This window comes from Chionomys nivalis, chromosome 7, assembly GCF_950005125.1.
Source record: "Chionomys nivalis chromosome 7, mChiNiv1.1, whole genome shotgun sequence".
NCBI lineage: Eukaryota > Metazoa > Chordata > Mammalia > Rodentia > Cricetidae > Chionomys > Chionomys nivalis.
Window position 1 is genome coordinate 50,687,416 of NC_080092.1, and position 22,856 is coordinate 50,710,271.

The following is a 22,856-nucleotide window of genomic DNA, read 5'->3' on the forward strand; positions in this document are numbered from 1 at the left end:
GCCAGGTTTTTGTTTCTGTGTATCCCCTACTGCTGTTGTAACAGGGCCCACAGCCTCACAGGGCCTGCACTGAAGGCAGGGGCAGCTTCCTCAAGCTTGGGTGGACACTGCCTGCCTGGATTCCTACAGCCAAGACGTACTGAATTCTTTCCTTCTCGTAGATGATAGTTCACCCCAAAAGACATATGCTGAGGGGCTAGAGCGATGGCACTTGCTGTTCTTCTATAGGTCCTAGGTCTGGCGGCTACAAGCCAACACTGTAACTCTAGCTCCTGAGGATCTGATGCCCTCTTCTGGTTTCTTTGGGCACTGCGCTTAGGTGTACAAACAATATACTCATATACACATAATTAAACTATATAATTTTATTATAAGTTAAAGGTAGTGGCGGCACACACCTTTAATCCCAGCACTCTGGAGGTAGAGAGACGGTAGATCTCTGTGAGTTCCAGGTCAGCCAGGGCAACACAGAGGACATACACACACACACACACACACACACACACACACAAAAGACAAACATTAAAACTATTTATTTATTATTGGAGCACAGTAGCACTCCAGCTCACAAGTTCATCCATGTGCCCAGGTTAGGTTTGAGGGTATGGACTCTTGTGGCCTCTTTCTGACAGGTGTTACAGAGGAAAGGCGAACCCCTAGTAAGAGCCTGTCCGTGAGTCAGGAAAGAGCCAGGGGTCCAAACCCTAGTAAGAGCCTGTCCGTGAGTCAGGAAAGAGTCAGGGGTCCAAATCCCAGAGAATGGCGAGTACTTTCATTCTCACTTCTCCAAGGGAACTTACAGAACTCAGGTTGCCGGACTCCCTGGGATATCCGAGGGCTGTTGGCGGCCGTGGTGACATATCTCCTCCCCCTTCTCATTTCACGAGTACACCTCAACGGACGTGTCCCTCCTCCTCACTTCCTGTACTTTCTCAGTGTTGTTGTACATTCCTGCCTGGGATTCCCCCACCCCACTGCCCAGGAATCACAGACAGCCTGGCTGCATAAAACCCCTCCCTTCCTCCTGGGGCCTATAGGAAGGGACCCTGACTCTGCCTCATGGGCCTGTGTTCTCATCAAAGTCCCCATCTTGCTGATGATGGTATGGGGGCTTGAACTATCCTCATAGCCCCCACCTTGTGACTGTCTGTCCAAACCATTAAGAATTCTCCTAACAAAGATCTTACCCAAAGGGACAATCTCAGTGTTCTCCTTGAGCCCCAGCCCTGAGACTATCCATCTTTACCATCTATCCATCCACTTACTATTATTATTTAAAACAGTGGTTGGATGTTTCTGGGCATATGGTATCTAAAGTTGAATGAGTTCTAGTTCCACCTTTAAGAAACTCACTAGAGGGATTGGGAACTATTTGGGTATCAATTTCTGCATTCAGCATGTGTTCACTGAGAACTTCTGCCGTGCTGGCCACCACGGCTGTTAACCTTGTCCTCCCAAGCTTACTGCGACAGAGGTAAGGTTGGAGTTCACGCCACATGCCTGCAAGGCAGCCTCGGACCCCAAATGGAAAGGGGGTGCCTCAGCTAAACTGCTAGTCTTGGAAGCAACCTGGATTTCTTCCTCTCATAGTCGACTGGCCAGACTCAGTCACACGGCCCCAACCTAACCCAACCCTCGGCTGGGAAATGTTGGGGTCAACCTCATCTTGGGCACTCAAGTTTCTGGTACTCAAGGTTGGTAAAACATCCCCCTTCAAGAACTTGGAATCCTGAGGCAAATACAGGAAGGGAAGAAGTCAACAGGAGCTTCTCTCTTCCCACTGCAAGGACAAGGAGAGGGCACTTTGACTTTTGTGCTGCTCCCAGCTGCTTGCTAAATTTCAATTCTCACCTGAAACTGCAGGATTTAACTGCTCCACACTCAAAGTCACTTAGTTTCCTCCCTGCCCCCTCCCCTCCCCCAGCTTGGCTTAAGTAATCAGGAATTGTTCATTTATTTTTAAAGGTTTGATTTTTACTTTTTATAAGCACATGTAGGTATGTGTGTCTGCATGCTGGTATGTGCGTATGAGTCCAAGTGCCCGTGGAAGCCAGAGATGGAATACGCTTGGTGCTAGGGTTGCAGGCAGTTGTGAGCCACTTGGTGTGGATGCCGGGGACCAAAGTCAGGTCCTCTGGAGGAGCAGCACACACTGTTAACCACTGAGCCAGCTCTCCTGCCTCAGGGCTTGCTTGTCAATAGAGAGTAAAATGGTGTGAGAGAGGCATAACTCTGAATAACTCTTGGCAAAGCATCATCAATGGAGAAGGAGCAGTTCAAGGCTGTCTGGTAGAACACATGACCCTTTCTGAGGGGTCAAGGCTGTCTGGTGGACCACACGACCCTTTCTGAGGGGTCAAGGCTGTCTGGTGGACCACACGACCCTTTCTGAAGCTGGGTCTACTGGATGCAATGACTGGGTTCATGTAAATAGTGTATACATGTAAATATTATATTATATATATAATTTATGTGTGTATGTGTACAGGAGTGCCCGTGCCTGCCAAGGCCAGAAGAGGTTCCACCTGACATGGGTGCTGGGAACTGAACCAATTGAACCTGGGTTTTCTGGAAGAGCAACAAGTGCTCTTAACCACTGGACCACCCAGCCCAAGTGTAAATGTTACATTTTGAGTACTGTTTCATAAAATTGTATGAAACCGAAGACCCAGAACTTTGATGCCTGTAATATAAGAGATGAAAGTCACTAGGTGACTTCAAAATGGCTCATTTGTTACTTTGGTAGTGTTCAGAGTCTGCGCCAGAAAAAAACAAGAACAAAGGCAAACAAACAAACAAACAACCAGAACCAGAGAGTGTATATGAAATATTGGGAATCCAGAATGAAGATGGAATCTCGAGGGCAAAGCATTAGAGGTGTGTTCATATTCCTAATTCTCTGGAAACGGGACCTGCTTTCCAGTCCACTTTGGGGAAGTCTTGAAGAAGCAGTGGGCTAGAAATGGCTCGAGGAAGTCTAACCTCCTCTTTTAAGAACAAAAATCCCAAACCCAATTTTTATGTATATGGATATTTTGCCTGCATGCCTGGTGGCCAGAAAAGGGTGTTTGATCCCCTGGAATTGGAATTACACACAGTTATGAGCCATCCTGGTCCTCTGGAAGAGCAGTCAGTGCTCTTAACCACAGAGCCATGTGTTCAGCCCATCCTTTTTGTTCCTGACCTCCAATGACCCCTTCTTAGTGTTCTATTCAAGGTGAGCCTGTAGGTGGCGGCCCACCTCTTGGTAAGCCCTTCTCAGTGTTCTGTTCATTTTTAAGGCCAGCCTGTAGGTGACAATGGCACTCTTGGTGGTTTTGTTCCGTCTGCTTCCTGTTTTGTCGAGAAGCCTGTCTGAGGTGATGACTGTGAGGTCTCGTTGACTGTGGGCAGTGGGACAGGATTCTGTGCTTCTGTGACAGTCCATGGTTAATGGGACACGAACAAAGAGAACTCGCAAACCCCTTGATCAGAGCTGAGCCTCGGTGTTTGCAAACATTCCGGTGTCCCTGTCCTGTGAGGTACTGTCTTCTGCAGGAGTTTGGGTTTGTCTGCTTTGGTTTTATTAGTTGTGTAGTTGTGTTTCACAGGTGAGTTAGATGGGGCCTGGCTGTCCTGGAGAAGCACCTGGGGACCCATACATTTTGAAAGACACTTTTCTCTGGGTAACACTCAGCTTGGAGTGATATGGCCAAGGGGTCTGTAGGTCGCACAGGACCCTCTTCTCCAGGATTTTAGATAGAGACGCTGTTCTCAATAAGAGGAGGGTCCAGGTAGGTATAGGGCAGTGCCAGGCCTCGGTTCCGCCCCGCAATCCCCTTAGAGATCTGGATCAGCTGTCTCTGGAAGGCAGCCATACTTCGCCGTGGGGCATCCTCTGTGAAGTATTCATCTGGATAGTGGCCCAGAGGCCTCTGGGGACCAATCACAGGGTAGAGCTGTTGAGGTCCTCACCTTCTGAGCAGCCGCAACCCACCTGAGCTGGTTATAGTCACAGCTTGTCTCCCGACCCAGTCACCTTGCACACTCTTTGGTCGAGCTTCTCCCTGTCCCTTTTCTAAACATTTTCCCAAGTGACAGTGATCTGTAAGTTCTTTGACCATTTAATTTGAATATTTAAAGGAACATTTAGTGCCATGTTGCTGTCACTGCTGAGAGCGACAGTTTTTGTCATCTGATTTGGACATTTGATCCTCACTGTGAGATGGCCAAGGGTCACATGTCTTCCCTTCTAGTGAGGTGCGAGGGTGTGGGGGGCTCGATGTCGGGGTTGAGTTTGGTCCAGGGAGGGGAAACAACATGTACTTCCTATCCAGCCTGGCCTGACCTGCCTCCGACCTCCACACTTACTCGGTCTCCGGGCTCCTTGCTTAGCATCCAGAGGGCAATGATGACGTCACAGGTGGCGTTGACTGGCGGGAGAGTGGCTATGAAACTCTCGGGCCGAGCCTGGCCTTTGGAAGTAGGTGGTGGTAGCTGCATGGTAGGCGGCAGGTTGGGCATCCAAACACAAGAGTCAAACTGAAGGCAGAGGGGATAAGTGAGAACAAGACTCTGGCCTCTCCATGGCAATGCCTTTCGCCCCGATCATCCCTTACCTGGCCTGCACTGACTGCTGTGTGCCTGGCTGAACAGGTGAATATCACCATCGTGACATACTGCACCAGGGCTTCTTGGGTATCCAACAAGGAGGGCATACCTGTGGGAAAGCTGGGCTGGGGTGGGGGCTTCTGGGGATCTTAGGACCTCATAGAGAGGCCAGAGGGTGGGGCTGGGCCCAAGGGCTGAGGTCCCTGTACCTGAACTTTCTCGGCTGAGGAAGCCCTCAGAGAAGATCTCCTTCACCCAGGCCTGCAGCTCTTGGTCCTCTCGAACAGACACATCACTTGGGTAGTAGATGCTGACTATCTCAGAGACAAAGCTACAAGATGCAGCTGGATTCAGTCACTGGCTCCAAACTCGCCCCACGCCGAGAAGCTTCCTTGTCCAGTGTCAGGCAGGCCAGCCTCCTCCCCTCTCCAGGGCGGTCCATCTCCCGCCCAGTCTTCCTGCCTCCCCCGCCCCTGTGGCTTCCTGGGGATGGTTCCCTCACCTCTTTATCGCCCCCCAGATCTGCATCCCATCATCCCGGTAATAGTAGCCCCGGATGTCCTCCACGTCTCGGGCTCGGATATCTTCAGGGAAGCACAGGACAGAATAGTTCAACTGCTCCATGTTTCTCTTTATCAGCTCAGAGAATCCTCCGATGCCGAGGCCTGTGGACTAAGGGAAAGAACTGCGCATCAGAACCTTGCTTCAAAAGCAGGGGCAAGCTGGTGTTAGGGAAGCAGAGACACTCCCACCCCACAATTCCAGATTCTTCCAACTGAAGAATTTCCTCCTGCCAAAGGCATAGCTTACCCTGTCCACCACCTGCCCAGGGGCGATGAGCAGCTTGCGGGCAAGCGTGTTGATGTGTAGTGTGTACCGAATGTGGGGAATCAGCAGCTGCAAGTAGGAGACGGTAAAGCTGGGGAAGCCGAGACCTACCCCCACAAAGCCACCCACCCTGTGAGTAGCACAGAAAGAGGAAGCAAGGCCAGGAGCTGTAGTTTGTGACGGTACTTTATGCCCAGGGATGAGCGCAAGATCCCACAGCATTTTGTCCTCTGTCTTCAGGCAGACCTTTTTGTCCCTCTGAACATCAGATCTTTTTGCCAAATGAGGACTTTGGAAACTTCCCGGGGTTTCCTATCCCTGGGGCAGGGCTGGGGCCTGGCAATGTGGAGTTGTCCCTCTTAGCCTATGTCTGGGAACCAGTTGCTGGGAGCCACAGTCCGACTGAAGAGCATAGAGCAGGCAGGGCCTGTGGGCCTTCACAAGATAGATACATTTGTTTCTTTCATTAAGTTAAGACGTCTCGGAGAAGGTCCTCCCCCCACCTCCATGGCTGCTTACACTTTCTGATTTCAGCTTAGATATTCTCCTAGGCTTTGGTTGTAGACCCTACTCTATGTTTTTCAGTCAGAGTGGGGGTCCTGCATCCAAGCCTGGAAGGGTAAGGCCACCTGAGGAAAGACCACCAGGAAGAGACACTACAGGGTACAGGATAAAACCCGGAGCTCCACAGACTTGGTTGCAGGCCGGGTTATGGATGGAGCCAGCTTGTTCTGTGATAGGACCTCTCCATGTAGTAGTCTTGGCTGTCCCGACACTATGCTATATCCATCAGGCAGGTCCCAAACTCATAGAGATCCTCATGCCTCAGCTCTCTAAGTGCTAGGATTAAAGGCATGCACCGGCACGCCTGGCTTGGGCCGACTTGTTGAGTCACTGACCTTGAAGAGAGGGTGGCAGTGGGGCAGCTGCCGCAGCATGGCCAGGGCAAAGACTTCCGGCAGCAGGTGCGCATGCAGCAGATGCGTGAGGGCCTCGTGGACAGAAAACTCGGCGTTGCGCACCCAGGTCTTGGCCAGTAGCCAGTCCCACTTGTCATCGCTGGGCAGGAAGATGGGGTTGTCGGGTCCCGGGGTCTGTTTGAGCTGGTGGGTAGGGCCAGCAGGGAGGAAGGCAGTGTCAGTGTCTGTCAATCACTCAGTGGGACCCTCCCCCTGTTTCCTGCCTTCTTACAGACCTGGATGGCGAGGGGGAGCAGGGGCCCAGACCCTGAGCGCTGGTATAACAGGGTCATTGGGGCTGCGGAGAACTGAGGCTTTCCATTGATGACATTGGTTTGGACTCCAGAAAGGATGCCATGATCCACCAAGAACAGGGAGCCCTTCTGCAGGACAAAGAGGAGCCATGATTGTACCTGGCTTTCTAAAGGAGGTGGCAGGCAGAAAGAAAAAGACCCAGGATTGCCAGGGGAGTGCATTCTGAGAGAGGTTGTTCTTGTTAGGTAACACATGGTTGTCCCCTCTGTCTCTAATAGGGGGATGAGCGCGAAGAAACTCGTGTAGGTTGGCAGGGCTTGCAGTCTATGCCCACCTCCAGTTCAGCCTGCAGACTGGTCCCAGGGCCCAGCACTGGAGCCACCATTTCATCAGTGACTGGAAAGTTCTTTGGGAGGCTGTGACAGCGGCGGATGAGGACCGGGTTGAGGCCATTTAGGAACTGGGAGGCAAAGAAGGCGTCTTCCTGCCAGTGCGCGAACACATACTCTGCAGGAGGGTGGGGGACATGGGGACCAGTCACCACAGCTCATACAGCTATTTTCCTTCCTTGAATGATGAAATTCCCTCTCGTCCATCCTGGGTACCTCTCATCCCTCACAGTGGCCTCCTGACCCCTTGGCTCTGGTTACTGCCTGTTCACTAGAGATCAACTCTTGGTCTCAGCCCATCATCATACCATCTCCCCGATACCATCCCGGGGGACTCGCCAGGCTCAAATGCATCCCAAGTGTGGGTTCTTCCTTCAGCTCAGCCTCCACCCCCTTCCTGGCATCCCAAGGAATGGCATGTCTCTCTATTTGACTGTCCATAGCAGAGCCCAGAAACTCCGTAGGAAGCAACTTTCTTTCCCTCCCACTAAGTCCTATGAACTCGCCATCCTTGGTGTCTCTTGGCCCTTCTGTCCACTTCACTGCTACGCAGCCACAGCCGTGTGTGATGATGAAGCCACCTTCCCATGCTGACCTCAGCTGGAGCCCCATGGCCAATCTCCGTGCTTGTCCTTAGGCCGCCAACCCACCCAGTGTTCCCCAGCTGGCCGCCACTCACTGGCCTTGCGTTGTGCCTAGGAGAGTATCCAGCCCACCGCAGTCCACACAAGCATGGGCACGACTTCTCCCTGACTTTCCTTCCCTTGCTCAGTCCACGCGGGCCTCAGCAACTTCTTCCTCTAATGGGTGCCCTATTCTTCCATCTTCAGGGCCTTCATCTCTCTGTTCCCCCAGCCCTGGAGCACTCTCTGCCCTAGCCTTACCCTCAGTGTTAATACTCACTTAACCCCCCCCCCCCATGAGAGCTTTCTAGGGTGCCCTGAAAGCTAGGGTGGGTCCCCCTTTACCCATTTCTGAAGCCAATAAGTACATCTTCCAAGAACATTAATAATGTGGTTTTGAGTCTTATTAGTAACCACAGCCTAACTTCGCCGTGAGTCCTTTGTCCACAGACACAGATGGTCACAGTTATCTGGACAACTGTTGGATTAGGTCAGGGTCCCTTCTGCCTACCACTTCTTTTGTCTCTGGGGGGTACTTTAAGGTCTAGTAGAAAGGACAAGGAGATTGCTTAAAGCCACGAGGTGAAGTGCTCATTCGTTACGAGCCTCCTGGTGGTGATGGGGACTGATGTCCCAGAAAGAGGTCTGGATTGTGGCCCAGGGCCTCACCTGCCGCAGGAGTCTTGTGGAAGTTAAACATCCTTCTCATCTCCCTCAGACTCCTCCAGAGTCCTGTGCGGTCCAGGAACCCTTTGATTTTCAGCTCTGTAAACCTGACGGGACACGTGAAGTGTGAGAAGGCACAGGGCTCCAGGAGACCCTCCCCTGTCTGCCCGATGTGCCCCAAGGCAGCCTTTGTCCTGTGGAACAGGGAACTACGCCTTGAGCAGGACTGAGTGAGCAGTATCTATACTGAGGTAGGGAGCTGAATAGAAGAGAGGTGGGGACAACGAGCAGTGTGGCATCCTCACGCAGAATGAACTTTAAAGTAGAATGTGGCATTCTTGGCCGCGGAGTACTTGATGTTGAGGTCCAGGTCTTTCACAGTCGCGTGGTCAAGGCAGCGAGGCCAGCCGTCAGCGTAAGTCTTCCAGCTGGAGTGGGTGAGAGGCAAATGATCAGCTAAAGGCTTTGCGGGGAGCCCTTGGATGGAAACCGAAGCGTCTTGTCCCCAGGCGGCCCAGGGCCACAGCTAGCCTCATTCTGCCAACAGGGACCTCCCTGAGACACTTCCCCCATGCTCACTGGGTTTTATGTAAGCCACCTGTCCCCACAGGAGACTTCTGAGTCAATTAGAGTTCCCCTTAAGGAATTTGAGGGTGGAGCTGAGCCAAATGGATGGACGGGGTCTTAAGTATCTGGATTATAGGATGTGAATGCTGGGAGCTGGAAATCAGGAAAGCAGGGGAAGGAGGAAGAGAGACAAGGATGGAGGGAGAGCTGAGGAGAGGGGAGGAGAAAAGCATCCAGAAATGGGAGGGAATCGCCTCGGCTCATGGCCTGATAGGTAGCTATTTTCCCTGTTAGTACTTCTGCAAGTACTCTGAGTTCTGCTGACACACCTGCTTGTAATCTGTTTGAAGTACCTGGAGTCTAATGGAGATGCATCTTGGGAAGGGATGCGGTCCTGAGCTGGGTTAGCCCCAAGGAGTCAGTTGCTTTGGCAGACATCCCATATAGAGGCACTCTGCTCAGCTTCCACAGCTTGGGGAGCTATCCGTTTACTCCACTCTGGCCTAAGGCGGCTGGCTTTAAGGCCCACGATCATGCAAGCCACAACCAGAGACCTTTCGGTGGAATAGTAACATTCGGTCCCAACAAGCTGAACAAGCTTTTGGGATTGCTCAGGAAATAGCTTGTGGGAGTTGAAGCCGATGTGGGAGGCCCTTTCTCTACATGTGGAAGCTTTCCCAGGGCTGGGGACACACTTCAGCAGCAGAGCGCTTGCCTAGCATGCACAAAGCCCTAGGTTCAATCACCAGTAAAAAAATAAATAAATAAAAATAGATATTAAAAATTGCTGCTTACTTTCAACCTAGCAACCTGGGGTCAATCTCTAGGTCCCACATGGCAGGAGAGAGCCAATCTCTGCAAGTCACCTTTTGATCTCCATATGAACATCATATATTCTGCACACACAGACATACACTTGTAAGAAAAATGTAATTACAATTCGGCAGGGTGGGTTCAAGACAGGGTTTCTCTGTGTAGCCTTGGATGTCCCGGAACTCACTCTACAGACCAGGCTGGCCTTGAACTCAGTGATCTGCCTGCCTCTGCCTCCCAAGTGCTGGGATTAAAGGTGCGTACCACCACCACCAGGCATAAACTTTTAAAAAATAAATAAAAATAAAAAAATAAAAGGACTGGGGATATAAATCACGAATGTGTGCTTACTTAGAATGCAAAGTACGTGGGTTTAATCCACAGTATCAAAACTAAACAATTTAATAATGAAAAAACCTTTAGATTGAGCTTCTGACATCAAAGGACAGTTTGCAATGAAAGTATACTGCCACCAGATGGTGGCCAAACTCTGTCTCAAACAACTCTGTACTTGATTCATCTGGGATCTCTGGGTAGACAGCAGGGTCTCAGTGGCATGAGGTCGGCTGAGAGCCTGCCTTCTCTAGCTGGCACCCAGACGGTGGTCATGCTGGGGTTTGAAACCTCACTTTATTTATAATATTAAGGACCCAGACAGAGAGACAGACACAGGAATAACACCAACTACACACTTTTACTCAGAGTTTAGAGTTTTTGTTGCCGAGTGGCTTTTTGTTTTGTTTTTGTTTTCGGGAAGGATGGCAGGGTCTCACATACACTAAGCCCTGTGTTCACAGTACAGCCAGGGGTGACCTTGAACTTCTGATGCTCCTGCTTCCAATTTACAGATATCACCATATCTGCTTTCTGTGCTGTTGGTGATCAAATTAGAGGTTTCTTGTTTAGGCAAGTGCTCTACTAACTGAGCTGTACCCCAGCCCTGTTTTTTCTTTTTATAATAACTGCATTACTGAAGGACAAGCCCAGAGCCTTGACTGGGTACAGAATTACACTCCCAGGTTTTATTAGCTATGTTCTTAACTGCTTCTCATTTGTTTTCCCTAACAACCCAAATAAAAAGAAAATAAAGATCAAAGAGATTGAATGATTTCCCTAACACTGCATCATCAAGGATGAGGAAGATTTCACTATCTGCCCTCTCCCGCCTGGGTGTCTCTGTGAGATTTACTGTCATGGCTTTCATGACAAATGTAGACTCACCAGGACACAGATGAGTCGATGCTTGCTTGGTCTCCAGAGACCTGGGGCAAAAGCCAGCAGCCCAGGACTTGGGGAGCAGCCAAGATTAAGAGCACCAAGCTCTTTTGAGAATGTCCACCCGAGTACAGTTGCTGACTTTACTTCTCAGGGCCCCTCATTCCTTTGCAATTCCCACCTTCTCAGAGCACAGCATTTAGGTAGCTCTTCTCCCCTCTGACTCTTTGCACTGAGCAGACAATAGAGAAAGCACCCCCATCTGGGGGTGTCTCATTTCTAGGGGCGTGTTCCGAGTTCCCCAGGAAATGTCTGGAGTTCCGCCCGTGTTTATGAGAGAATGCAAGCACCTAACAGGTGAGAGAAAGAGAAACAAAACCACAGCCTCAATGTGGAGAAGGAGTAAGCCACAGGGCATGGCTAGTTAGAGCAGTAGTTTGCAAACTGGAGTGGTTGCCAGAGTCACCCGAAAGGTTTGGTAAGAGTTTCCCTGCTCAACCACAAGTTTAGAGTCAGAGGGCCTGTGAGTCGCAGGTGCCCACTGTTGCTAACGCCGCTGGGCCTGGGGTCCAGACTCAAAGTTAGTCCTTGTTTTGGCGGCTTCCCACTCCTAAGTGAGTCCTTTTGTAAGAATGGCTAGCTCCCTCTTCACCTGTACATCTCCTTCCTGGCCTTCAGCTCTTCTTGACGCTGGTGCTGGAGCGCAGGGTGGTGGTCTTCCTGGGAGACCTTGGCTGTGGGTGGGAACGTGGATTGAAATGATACTCTCCTGACCTCTGGCTCCAAATGTTCTCCCTTCTACTATCGCCCACCCACTGGTCCCTTCACCCGAGGGACCAGCAGCGTAGTCCCCATCCTCCCTCCCCCCTCTGCCCCTTCCTAGTGTTCACACCAGTTCGCCGCACTCCAGTCCCAACCCTAGCCTCCTCCACACTGCTGAGCCCCTGCAGTAGCCTCAGTCAGTTCTTTGGCCTCCTCACCTGCTCCCTCTCGCAGCACCAGGTCCCCCTCCCCTTCCAGCCACTGATAGCACGGGAAGCGGAGTGCAGCCCCGGGCAGCCACTCTAGCTGGAACCAGCGGCAGAACCAGGCGTCAGGCCGGAGGGACCCAAGCGGGAGGGGCAGCTTCGGGGGTGCCTTGTGTATGCGCAGCATCAGGACAGCGCCAACATCCTGGGGGAGCGTCACCTCGAAGTCCTCTTCCTAGGAAGGAATGTTTAGTATGCCGAGGGTGGTCCCTCCGGCCCCCTCCTCCACCCTCGCCACTGCCCGCTCCCCCAAACACTCACAGCACCGGCAGTGAACTCCTTGCCCAGACGGTCCAAAGGCACGAAAGGGCTCTCTCCCTGGGTCCCCACGATGCTGACAGACACCTTGTCCCAGGTGCCAGCCCCACAAGCCTCCCCGGTGGATACTCTCACCCTGAATTTAGTCATACTCTTAACCAGTCTGGCTCTCTACTGCGAGGTGGACGGACTACCAGGCTGGGTGACTCTACCTCAGGCATGCCCCGCCCACCATGCCAGGTTAAGGGGAAACGTGTTTGCTGCCACTGAATTCCTTTTTGGTTTCATTGCCACCAGAAACAGCACCACCAGAATTAGGGCAGGGAGGAGCTGGGCTGAGAGACTGAAACCTGGAGTGACAGTGAGTGGCACTTGGGACAGGGGAGTGACTCGGATCCCCAGGGCAAGTTCGAGATGGAATTGGGTTGTGGAGTACAGCTATTGAAGTTATTTATGAGCCGGCTTAGATTTAAATGTATGTGCAGGATCCACTCTGCCGGTTCCCATAACTCTTCTTCGGCTACATGCATCCCTTCATTTCTTTTAATAAATACTTTTGAGAGCCATCACAGTGCTGGGACTGTTAGATGCTGCCGACACAGATTCAAGCAAGATTCTACCTTTGCCTGGATGCTTGTTAAAGCCAAGCACAAGGGGGAAAAACATTCAAATTCAGTATGCATTAGAAATTTAGATGCTAATGAATGCTGGGAAAAAACATCGGACATTGCTGAAGCGAGAGCTTGACAAATTGGGATGGAGAGAAAAGGCCTCAGAGACCCAGAGGAGGTGGCAGGTGAGCCGAGGGCACACGTGTGTGTGTGTGTGTGTGTGTGTGTGTGTGTGTGTGTGGCAGCGCTAATTGAACTAAGTGGGTTATTGTTAAAAAAGAAGAGAAGGTGAAGATGGGAGGTGGCATGGGGGAAATTCAGGGAGAGTTGGAGAGGGGAGATAGGAGTGGACATGATCAAAATACATTGTATGCGTATGTGAAAATCTCAGCAATAAATTAAAAATATGTCTTTATAAATGGGTGTGTCTAGGGAGGACGGTTTCCTGTTGGGGGAATGTGCTGTGCCCCGAGGTCACTGGAGAAGAGTAAGGCAGAAGTTTAATGAGTGAGAAGTGTCAAAAGGAAGCTGTAGATAGAGGGGTTTTGTTTTGTTTTGTTTGTTTGTTTTTAGGAAACTAACAGATTTGGGGGTTCTGATCTGGAAACAATGTTTAGGTGCCCATTAAATATCAGGGCTAGTGATCACGGAAGGGTGTGTACCTAGAAGTCACCACAGGGATGTCTGAGCCACGGGCTAACAGAGAATAGAGCTGGAAAAGGGCAGGGGGTGTGGGCTCTTAGGTGCCTGAAGGTTCAGAGGTTTTTCAAAAGAGGTGGAAACAGCAGAAATTACTCAGTGTGTGTCGCAGCAACTTTTTTGTTGTTATAACAAGTGAAGTACTTTATGTTGGCTCGTGGTTTGGGGGGGTCCCAGTCCCTACTGCTTTGGGGCCATCACAGTAGGTGTACATGCTAGAAGAAAAATGCTCACCTCATGACCAGGGAACCAAAACAGTCAAGGAAGGGTCTAGAATTCGCTAAGATCCTTCAAAGGTACTCCCTTAATAACCGAAACCCAACTAGGCCCCTCCTCTCAAGGCTTCATCACCTTCCAGGAGCACTCCGGCATCTGGAGAATTTAAGACTCAGAGCTCCAAGAAGGGAATAGACAGTCAGGTCACTTATTGCTAGGAGACTGGGCAAGAAGAAGGTGGAGAAATAATTGTTGAATTTGCCAGAAGACCTCAGAGCTTGTGATATTACTTTATAAAAATGAATGGGTGGATTAGCCCTTGTTTGGGGTATAGAGCGTTAGACGGGGTCTCCTGTGCCTTAGACTGACTGTGAACTCCTGATCTTCCGGTCTCCCCCTCCAAAGTGCTGAGATCACTGGTAGACTTGGCATAAATCAATCTATTTCTGTGAAACCACGCCCAACACGTGACCTGACCCAGAACAGTGTTGTAGTGTGGTGGGTAGAGGCCAGATTTGATGAGATTACAGAATAACTAGGGATAACATCATGCACACACACGCGCACACATACATGTATGCACACACCCACATATGCATGCACACATGCACACACACTCACACTACACACACACACACCCATGTTGTGTGAGGCGAGTTCTGGGGAGATATGAACAAATGCTTACTCACTGCAGATAAGGAACTAACAACAGATCAGAGCAACAATACCATCATATCTGATTTTATGAACCAAACTGGGGTAACTTAAAGGAGTATGGGTGAGGGGTTACTTATAGGATCTCAGACTTAAGGGCAGCTACAGTGCCCAAACCCACCCGAGTGTGGGTGTCAGTTCATGGGGGTCGGAACCCTGGGCTCCCTCTGCATGACTCACAGTCACCTCAACATACTAGAGTCTCCTTCCTCGCAGTCCTTCCTGTTTTTATATCCTTGGGAGGAGCCTGGGGAGTCTTCATTTTTCCAGGATCTGTGAAGTTTGTTTATATCTGAAGGGACAAAACCAGCTCTATTTTGTGCTAGGCATCCAAACACCCCACAACCCCTAAAGGTCCGGCTCGAGTGTTGTTCCTGATCCTCTTAGTGCTGATGCTGGTTCCCTCTGCTCCTGCTAAAGAAGTCAGCCTCCACGTACCCTTTAAACTGACTTGGGTCCTTGAGGATGGAGAGTCATAGGAAACTGTACAAGACTACCCGTGTGGCCCCATTGAGCATCTGGTGGCCTGGTCTATATCTCTGCTTTTGTGATCTGAACCGCGGCTATAGAGCAACAGGCCAGGTGGAGGCCAGGAGGTATGGGTTTTACGTGTGCTCAGGTCACATCAGAAAGAGTACGGAGGCCTGGAATCCTCTTTCTACAAAAGCTGGTACTGTGTCACGTCTAATGATGGGGAATGGAGACAGTGTGTAAGTAGACCAGACTTAGACACTTTTAAATATGTAAGACCAATCTGATATGGCCCCACCTTCCTCAGCCTGACAAGCCCTGCAGGACAGGTGACTTAGACCAGATAAAAATTACTTTCACTGCCGGGCCGTGGTGGTGCATACCTTTAATCCCAGCACTCGGGAGGCAGAGGCAGGCGGATCTCTGTGAGTTCGAGGCCAGCCTGGTCTACAAGAGCTAGTTCCAGGACAGGAACCAAAAAAGCTACGGAGAAACCCTGTCTCAAAAATCAAAAAAAAAAAAAATTACTTTCACTGATCAGGGAAAACAGGATACGCGATGGTCATCAGGCCTACACTGGAGTGGAATATATTATAGATACGGGGGACATGTCCCTTTCACCCTTGTAATTCGGGTTAAGATAGAGCCAATAAAACCAGCAATAATAGGCCCCAATAAGGAACTAGACCCAAATCCTACTCCCCCACCCACAAAGAGACCGTTGCCCAAACAATTGGCTGTAACCTCACTTTCACCTAAAACACCAGCCCCAGTAGTTTAGCTATTACCGAGCCTTTGGAGCCAGAACAGCATCCGCTCCTGGAGCTTCTAAGACTTATATGGTTCTAAACTCCTCACAGCCGACCCTAACCAACTCTTGTTAGCTCTGTTCTGATGCGGCTCCCCCTTATCATGAGGGAATCGCTGTCCAGGGCCTTATTCAAGAAGCGGCTAAGTCTGATGAAGGTCACTGGCATTCCCACACTCTCTAACCCTGGAACAAGTAACAGGGCAGGGGCTTTGCATAGGTAAAGTTCCTGCTGCCAAGGCTTTTCTTTGCAAGTCACCTTATCCATTCACAACCTCTGCAGAGCACCTAATGCCCACAATGACACCTGGTGGGCACGCTCCTCGGGGTTAACTCCTTGTGCACATACTTCAGGTCTAAAGGACTCCAAAGGCTACTGTGTCCTCATCAGACTGGTACCTGGCTCCTTTACCATGACTACCAAGGTTTCCTAGATAGAATGGGGCAGGATGCTGGTCTAACTAGAATAAAAAGGGAGCCCACGAGCACCCTCACACTCAGTATTCTCCTGGGGACAAGCCTTGCAGAGCTGGGGACAGGGACTGCCTCTCTTCTGTCCCACAGTGAAATCATTCTGCTTTGAGAGAAGCTAAGGATGCTGACACAGAACTCCTGGAGACCTCAGTCTCCCACTCACAGGACTCCCTCTCCTCACTGGCTGAAACGGTTTTACGAAACAGAAGGGGACTGGGCCTAATCCTTTTACAACAGGGAGGACTGCGTGCAGCCCTGGGAGAAGAATGCTGTTTCTGTATAGACTATTCAGGACTTGTAAAGGATACCATGGCCAAGATGCGAGAGGGACTTACAAAGAGAGAAAGGGAAGCCAACCGAGGATGGTTTGAATCCTGGTTTAATAGTTCCCCTGGTTGACTACACTCATCTCCGCTCTGACAGAACCCCTGGTAAATTTGTTGATCCTGCTGACTTTTGGACCATGTATACCCAATAGGCCAGTCCAATTTATGAAGGAAAGATTGGGCCCATCCAACTTACAGTGCAGTGCTCTCAGAACCGTAGACCCCTCAGGACAGAAGATACCTATGAACTAACTGTAAGAGACCCAGGATTGGGTTGATCAACAAGAAAAGGGGAGGAATAAAGGGACAAAACCAAATCCATTTTGTGCTAGGCCCCAAGGTGGCTGTCAGCAGAGAGGGAAGTTCCCTAGACTGGAGCCCAGCTGTTGAAGGTGCTGTCTGCAGAGTGGGAAGTTCCTTAGACTGGAGCCCAGCTGCTGAAGGTTGGCATCAGCAGAGTGAAAATCCCCTAGACCGGAGCCAATCACAGAGACACCCATACCCCTTATGACAATAACAATAGATTTGTGGCTTTTTGCCTTTATAAACCCTGCCTAAGAAGGGTGGGACTCCTCCTCTGGCCCCCACTGCATCAATGTGCAAGAAGAGGTTCCCATTGTAATTTGCAGAATTAAACCTTGCTTTTGCATTTCAGTGAGTCTGTGTCTCTAGTGGTCTTCTTGGGGTCCCCGCGACTCGGGCCCTACAATATCTATGATATAAACACATCCCATGAGTCTCTCTGCTCCCTCCAGGATGGACTGTTTCAACTCAAAGGAGATAGCTGCACAACATTCCACCCTTTCTTCCTCCCAGCTCTTCTTCTCTTCCTGCTGCCTCTTCCACAGTGTTCCCTAAGCCTTGCAGGGGACTGATGGAGATCTCTATCTATAGCTGAGCATCAGACCACTATGCCACGGCAACAGCCACTAGTTCTCAGAAACCATCACTGTGGCTGGGTGGTGGTAGCTTGGATTAAAGAATTCCAGCACTTGAGAGGCAGAGGCATGCAGATCTCTGTGAATCTGAGGCCAGCCTGGTCTACATAGTGAGTTTCAGATCAGTCAGAGCTACACACAGAGAAACCCTATCTTAAAAAAAATAAAACCAAACCAAAACAAAACAACAACCACAAAAAAAAAAAAAAGAAAGAAAAAGAAAGAAAAAAGAAGCCGGGCGGTGGTGGCGCACACCTTTAATCCCAGCACTCGGGAGGCAGAGGCAGGCAGATCTCTGTGAGTTCGAGGCCAGCCTGGTCTACAAGAGCTAGTTCCAGGACAGGCTCCAAAGCTACAGAGAAACCCTGTCTCGAAAAAAAAAAAAAAGAAAGAAAGAAAAAAGAAAAAAGAGAGAAAGAAACCATCATCTCAAAAGACAGTTTCTTCCTCTGACAGATTGGGACTGACAGTAACCTATGGGTGTAAGCAAGAATATTTAGAGGTTTGACTGACAGGTTCATCACTCCCATTTAACAGAACAAAGGCAGATGTCTTCCCAGTATTCCCCAGCTATACGTTTTTATCTTGGCTTGCAGCAGCATCTTTGAGTTCTGTTCTGCGGAGCAGGCTTTAACTCCCATCAAAAGCTGTTGGCTATGTCCATGGTCATCATGCCTCACTATTGAACTAGTAGGTCCCTTTGCCTGGCATTTTGGTGCTATAGTATTTAAAGACCATAGTTGATCAGGACTGTTGGTGCCTACACAGCACCTTCCAGCGTTATGACAGCCTGTCAGCATGGTAGGAGTCCGGCCAAGTCCCAACTTTATTTTTCTGTGTCCTGCAACCAAAGCATGCAATGCCTTTGTTAATGCCCTAAAACAAGGAACCTCAGAGAGCTGATAACCCCCTGACTTAGGATAATGATAAGCACACCTGCCAGACAGGAAAGCCAACACAGTAAGAACATTTGCTGGCATCATTCATGAAACTATAGAGAACACCTGCACTGATAAACTTCCCTCCATGGGCTCCCTCGTCTGCCCTATGAAGTCCAAGCCCCTGCACCTGGCCACAGTCTCCATCCCCAGGAGAGACTGGAGTCCTTCAGTTGCTCTGATCAGAGGACCATCTGTCCCTGGAGAGGCTGCTCTGTTCTTTCTTCTACTTCCACGTCGCCCCCACCGATCCTGAACTAACGTCTTCAGCAATGGGGTCTTGCTTTCATCTTCTGGCATGTAGTCAACAACAGTGCCAAAATCACTTTTACTTTATTTAATATTTTGTGGGGCCTCAGGGGTCTTACTAGCCAACAACTTGTAGGGAAGTAGCCCACTCCAGCACTCTGAGGCATGCCTGTGCCATCTCTTCAGTATACCTTTTAAAAAAGTTTGAGTTTTTAAAATTGCTTGTCTTTTTCTAAGACCTCCAGAGATTAGCATTAAAACACTCAGTTTGCTGCGCCCGCCTTTAAACCCAGCAGAGACAGGAGGATCTCTGCTCTTAAGGCCAGCCTGGTCTACAAAGTGAGTTCCAGAACCGGCTCCAAAATTACCGAGAAACCCTGTCTTGAAAAAGCCAAAAGCACTCATTTAATGAAACATTTCCACAGATTTCTGTAGGTCCGTTCACTGTTCTTTCCAAGCCAAGCGTCAGTGATCTCAGATGTCACAACTGAGGGGACGCTAAAGGTTAGCAGTGAGCCATGCTGGGTAGAGTGGCCTGGATGGGGGCATAACCTCAGCTAGCTCTCCATACTCCATAGCCGTTCTCCCTGAACCAGCGAGCTTCCTCATCTTCGTATGTTTCCATGGGGCTACCCTGCATCTCTCCACTCCTGACAGATTTAATAGGGGAGCAGGGCCAGGTTTGTGCCTGCCACTCTAGTTGATCCTTTAGCCTGACAGACTGTAGGCTGCTGTCCCTGTCATGGCTTCAGGAGCAAGCTCAGTGGGTGGTAAACTTGGTAGCTGTGGCCACTCCCATTGTCTCTTTCTCAACTATACCTATCTGCTGTGATAGCCCCAGGCCAGGTGAACAATATCCACTACCAGCCTATTTCCTGCTGGAGGAAAATGAACACAGCTTACTCAGGGGTCACGGCTGCCCACTCCCTGGGGGCATGGCTGCCCAACCCTGGGAACGTGGCTGCCTACGCCCTGGACAAGCTTAGACTTCATTTTCACGGCCTTCTCTGCCCTGTTCCTCGCAGGCTTCGAAGCCTTCCGGACACTCACTAGTATAGCATTTGGATTTCGGTCAGATTTTTTTCCTTAATTTCATCTTGACACATATCTGTCATAGTGGCCTCTGGGTGACCCTGGATTGACCTCTTTCTCTCTTGTTTTTCTTTTATCTCCTCTAAATTGTATCACCACTACTTATACAGACCTGCTTTCCATATTTGTATAGGTCACTTGGATCCACCAATGGCTCTCCTACCTTATAGAGATCATGTGACACCAAAAGGCTCAACAAGCCACCAAAAACTCCATACAGGTCTTGAGGCTCTTACAGAATGGTCGTTTTTCTTAAAATAATTTATTTGTCAAATTTTATTTGTGTGAGTGTGTGAGTGTGCACAGCAGTGATGGAGTCCTGGAGGCTGGGGGAGAGCCCTGGACACCCTAGAGCTGGAGTCTCAGGTGTTGTGACCTGCCTGACATGGGTGCTGGGAACCAAACTGAAGGCAGCTGCAAAGGCATCCAGTATTCTTGTATTAGGTGTCAGGTGGTCAATACACCCAGAAAGGAGCTGGAGCTGTACTACAGGATTCCTGGAGGGTAGGTAAAAACCAACATTCCTGGGGGAACCTGGAAAACAGGTTTCCATCCCCCAAAAGGATCCCCTTCCCCTCCCTCCAGCAGAAGGAACATTTGGCTCTCATTGACTTTGACACACACCTGTGGAGCCTGTCAGCGTATCAAAGTCTGTGCTAGTCTCCAGACCCCTCAGTCAAAGCCCCCACGAGAGCCCCCCTCCTCTCTCCTCAGATCCCCTACCCCCGGTTGCCCCGCTGTGCTCAGTCTCCTGCTGCCCTACTGTTCTCTCCCTTGTCCCCCAGGTCTGGCCATGCCCAGTCTGCTTTCTTCTCTCTGTTCTGGACTCACCAGATGCCTCTGGGTGGTCTCTTTTATTCACAATACCCCCTCCCCCCTCCAATGGAGTGGCCGTTTAGACAGTTTCTTTACTGCACCCCTTCCCATATAGTTCTGGACCGCTGAGCCATCTCACAGCCCTGGCCTTTTCTAACTCTCCAGGAACAGTCTATCAGGCCTGGCAGCCTGGGGACCAGACTGCTTCCTGCATGCCCACTTCCCCCAGTGATGACCGTCCTTCCTCTGCTGTCCATCTCCTCCCATGTCCTACAGCCGTACAGGACAGGCTGGGAGAGCTTCCTTCATTTCTTGTTTAAAAGTCCTTTCCAACACAGCGATTCAAAGATAGGACATTCCGTCATGTACCAGGGCATCTGTACCAGGGCATCCTGTACCAGGGCGTTATTAAGGCCCCATCTGCCATGGGTTTTCCTTTCCTCTGTGTTATAGGTCAGGCGTGAGAGGATTATCTTTTAGCACTTTTATCTCACTTCCTTTTCCCTCCATATCCAACTTCTCACTTGGGTTCCAAACTCTCAGCTTCTAGCGGGAGCTTCCCAGCAAAGGTCTAACTTAGACTCTGTTCCTTTCAGTCCCCCAGCACCTCCACCTCATCCTCTTCTCAATCCAACTTCTCCTCCAAGTCAAAGGCTAATGTGGAAGATGCCAGGCACGTCTCCCTTCCCGTTGTAATTTCTCCTTTACACAAAGTCCCTCTGGGCAGACGTCTATTCTCATCCCTTACAGCTCTTCTCCCAGGACTTTAACCATTCTTAGGTCATCTCTGCACTATTCCTGCTCATCAAGCAGGCATTCTAGTCCACGCTGAATGAGAAGGAGAGCATGACCGCTCCTAGGAATGGTCGAGGAGAAGGTTTTATTGTGATATGAGGGACAGTTCAGCCTGATACATCTGGAAGGGTCAAGATTGAACTATGGGGTGTTGGGGGAGCAAAAGGGGAGAAAGAAGGGAGATAGGACAAGCAGACCAAGAGAGTGTGTGATCAAATAACAGGATTATATAGGAATCAGAAGCTGGGGGAAGGAAGCCCAGTCCCTAGGCTGGAGAGGTTTGGGGTAGGGGGCTGGGTGAGGTGAGAAGCTCTGGGAGGAGCCACAGGTAATGAGTGAGACTTGTTCTGGGTTTCTTTGGGACCTGACACACACCACATAGAAGACTGCCATCCAGGGACCCCCCCCCATTACAAACTGCTTTAAATATCTTCATCTCAGTTGTATTTCTCATGCAAGGCCCATGCAACACCACCGTAGTAAAAGGGCACACTGCACACATCACATGGGAAAGACAGCTGAACCAGTGCCCTCTGTGGATGCTCCAGCCTCAGACTGCTCAGTCTCAGTGGCATGCCTTGCTCCTCAAACCTGAACTCTGCAATCATTTTTCTCACTCATCTTTGGTTCTGTTGTGTCCCCATTGAGACGCTAGCTGTGCTGTATGAGTCTTTTCCTGCAGAGATGTGACACACGTATCTATTCACCCTAGATAGGGAACTGATTACAGACTGAAGTAATGATATCATCAAGTGAAATAATTATATACACACATGTATTATATATATATATATATGGAGAAGAGCTACTTTTTCTCATTAATTAATTAATTCTAATGAAACGATCAGGTGACATCACAACACTCTGGGGTGCAGCACTGAAAATGTCCATTAAGTTTATTTTTTCTTGATGATCAGAGGTCCCACGTTGTCTCCAGTCTCTTCGTTATGTTTTTTGTGAGCCCCATCACAGAATGGAAACTTTTTGGACCTCCAGCAGCGGCAGTACACGGCCTTATCTCCCAGGTCCTCCATGTCGAAGGTGTGCACGACCTTGGGGTTGTCTTTCTGGATCTGGAGGTTCACCATAGCTTTGGTACGATTATCTTTACCATAGAACTTTTTGTAAGCCAGGTAACCGAGAGCAGCTGTCCCAGCAGCAAATGTCATGGCTGCAATCCACTCAACTCTCACTAAGAAGTTGTACCCGAGGCCCATGGTGTGGGCAGTGAGAAGGCCGGGGCAGGACCTCGTGGATGAGTGCTGGGGATGAGGGAGTCCCGGGCAAGATGCAACCTCCAGGAACACTTCCAGTCACTGTGCAGGCGCCGTGGCAAGCTCGAGAAGAGCTACTCATAGGAACACGGATGACTCAAAATCTTCCTAAAAGCCCACCCTAGCATGGATAATGATTCATAAAAGCTGGAACTCTGTGTATAACTTACAGGTTAGAGAGTCTCCTCTCCTCAGCTGTCCTCATTGCTAATATAACTCTGGAGAGGGAGTGGCTTTGTATTTC

The 22,856-nt window shown here is 50.0% G+C and overlaps 2 protein-coding genes across 4 annotated transcripts; both read right to left on the reverse strand.

Annotated features, from left to right (window-relative positions):
- Positions 1 to 3,734: 3,734 nt before the first annotated feature.
- Alox15b (arachidonate 15-lipoxygenase type B) lies at positions 3,735 to 12,341 on the reverse strand. Of its 3 annotated transcripts, XM_057775938.1 has the most exons (14): positions 12,195 to 12,341; positions 11,886 to 12,108; positions 11,558 to 11,639; positions 8,616 to 8,738; positions 8,314 to 8,417; positions 6,967 to 7,139; positions 6,614 to 6,760; positions 6,318 to 6,521; positions 5,401 to 5,487; positions 5,093 to 5,262; positions 4,800 to 4,921; positions 4,599 to 4,699; positions 4,351 to 4,521; positions 3,735 to 3,914 (listed from the first exon to the last, which is right to left on the reverse strand). In XM_057775938.1, exons 1-14 carry the CDS (start codon positions 12,339 to 12,341, stop codon positions 3,735 to 3,737), a joined length of 2,034 nt encoding a protein of 677 aa, XP_057631921.1. The 3 variants fall into 3 exon arrangements, with proteins under 3 accessions (XP_057631921.1, XP_057631922.1, XP_057631923.1); XM_057775939.1 differs by lacking the exon at positions 5,401 to 5,487; XM_057775940.1 differs by lacking the exons at positions 4,800 to 4,921; positions 5,401 to 5,487 and having other exon boundaries at positions 4,599 to 4,696; positions 5,103 to 5,262.
- A 9,824-nt stretch (positions 12,342 to 22,165) lies between these two features.
- On the reverse strand, positions 22,166 to 22,555 carry LOC130878545 (CDGSH iron-sulfur domain-containing protein 1-like). The gene has a single exon (XM_057776570.1). The coding sequence runs from the start codon at positions 22,553 to 22,555 to the stop codon at positions 22,235 to 22,237; it is 321 nt and encodes a 106-aa protein (XP_057632553.1). The 3' UTR covers positions 22,166 to 22,234.
- Positions 22,556 to 22,856: the final 301 nt, after the last annotated feature.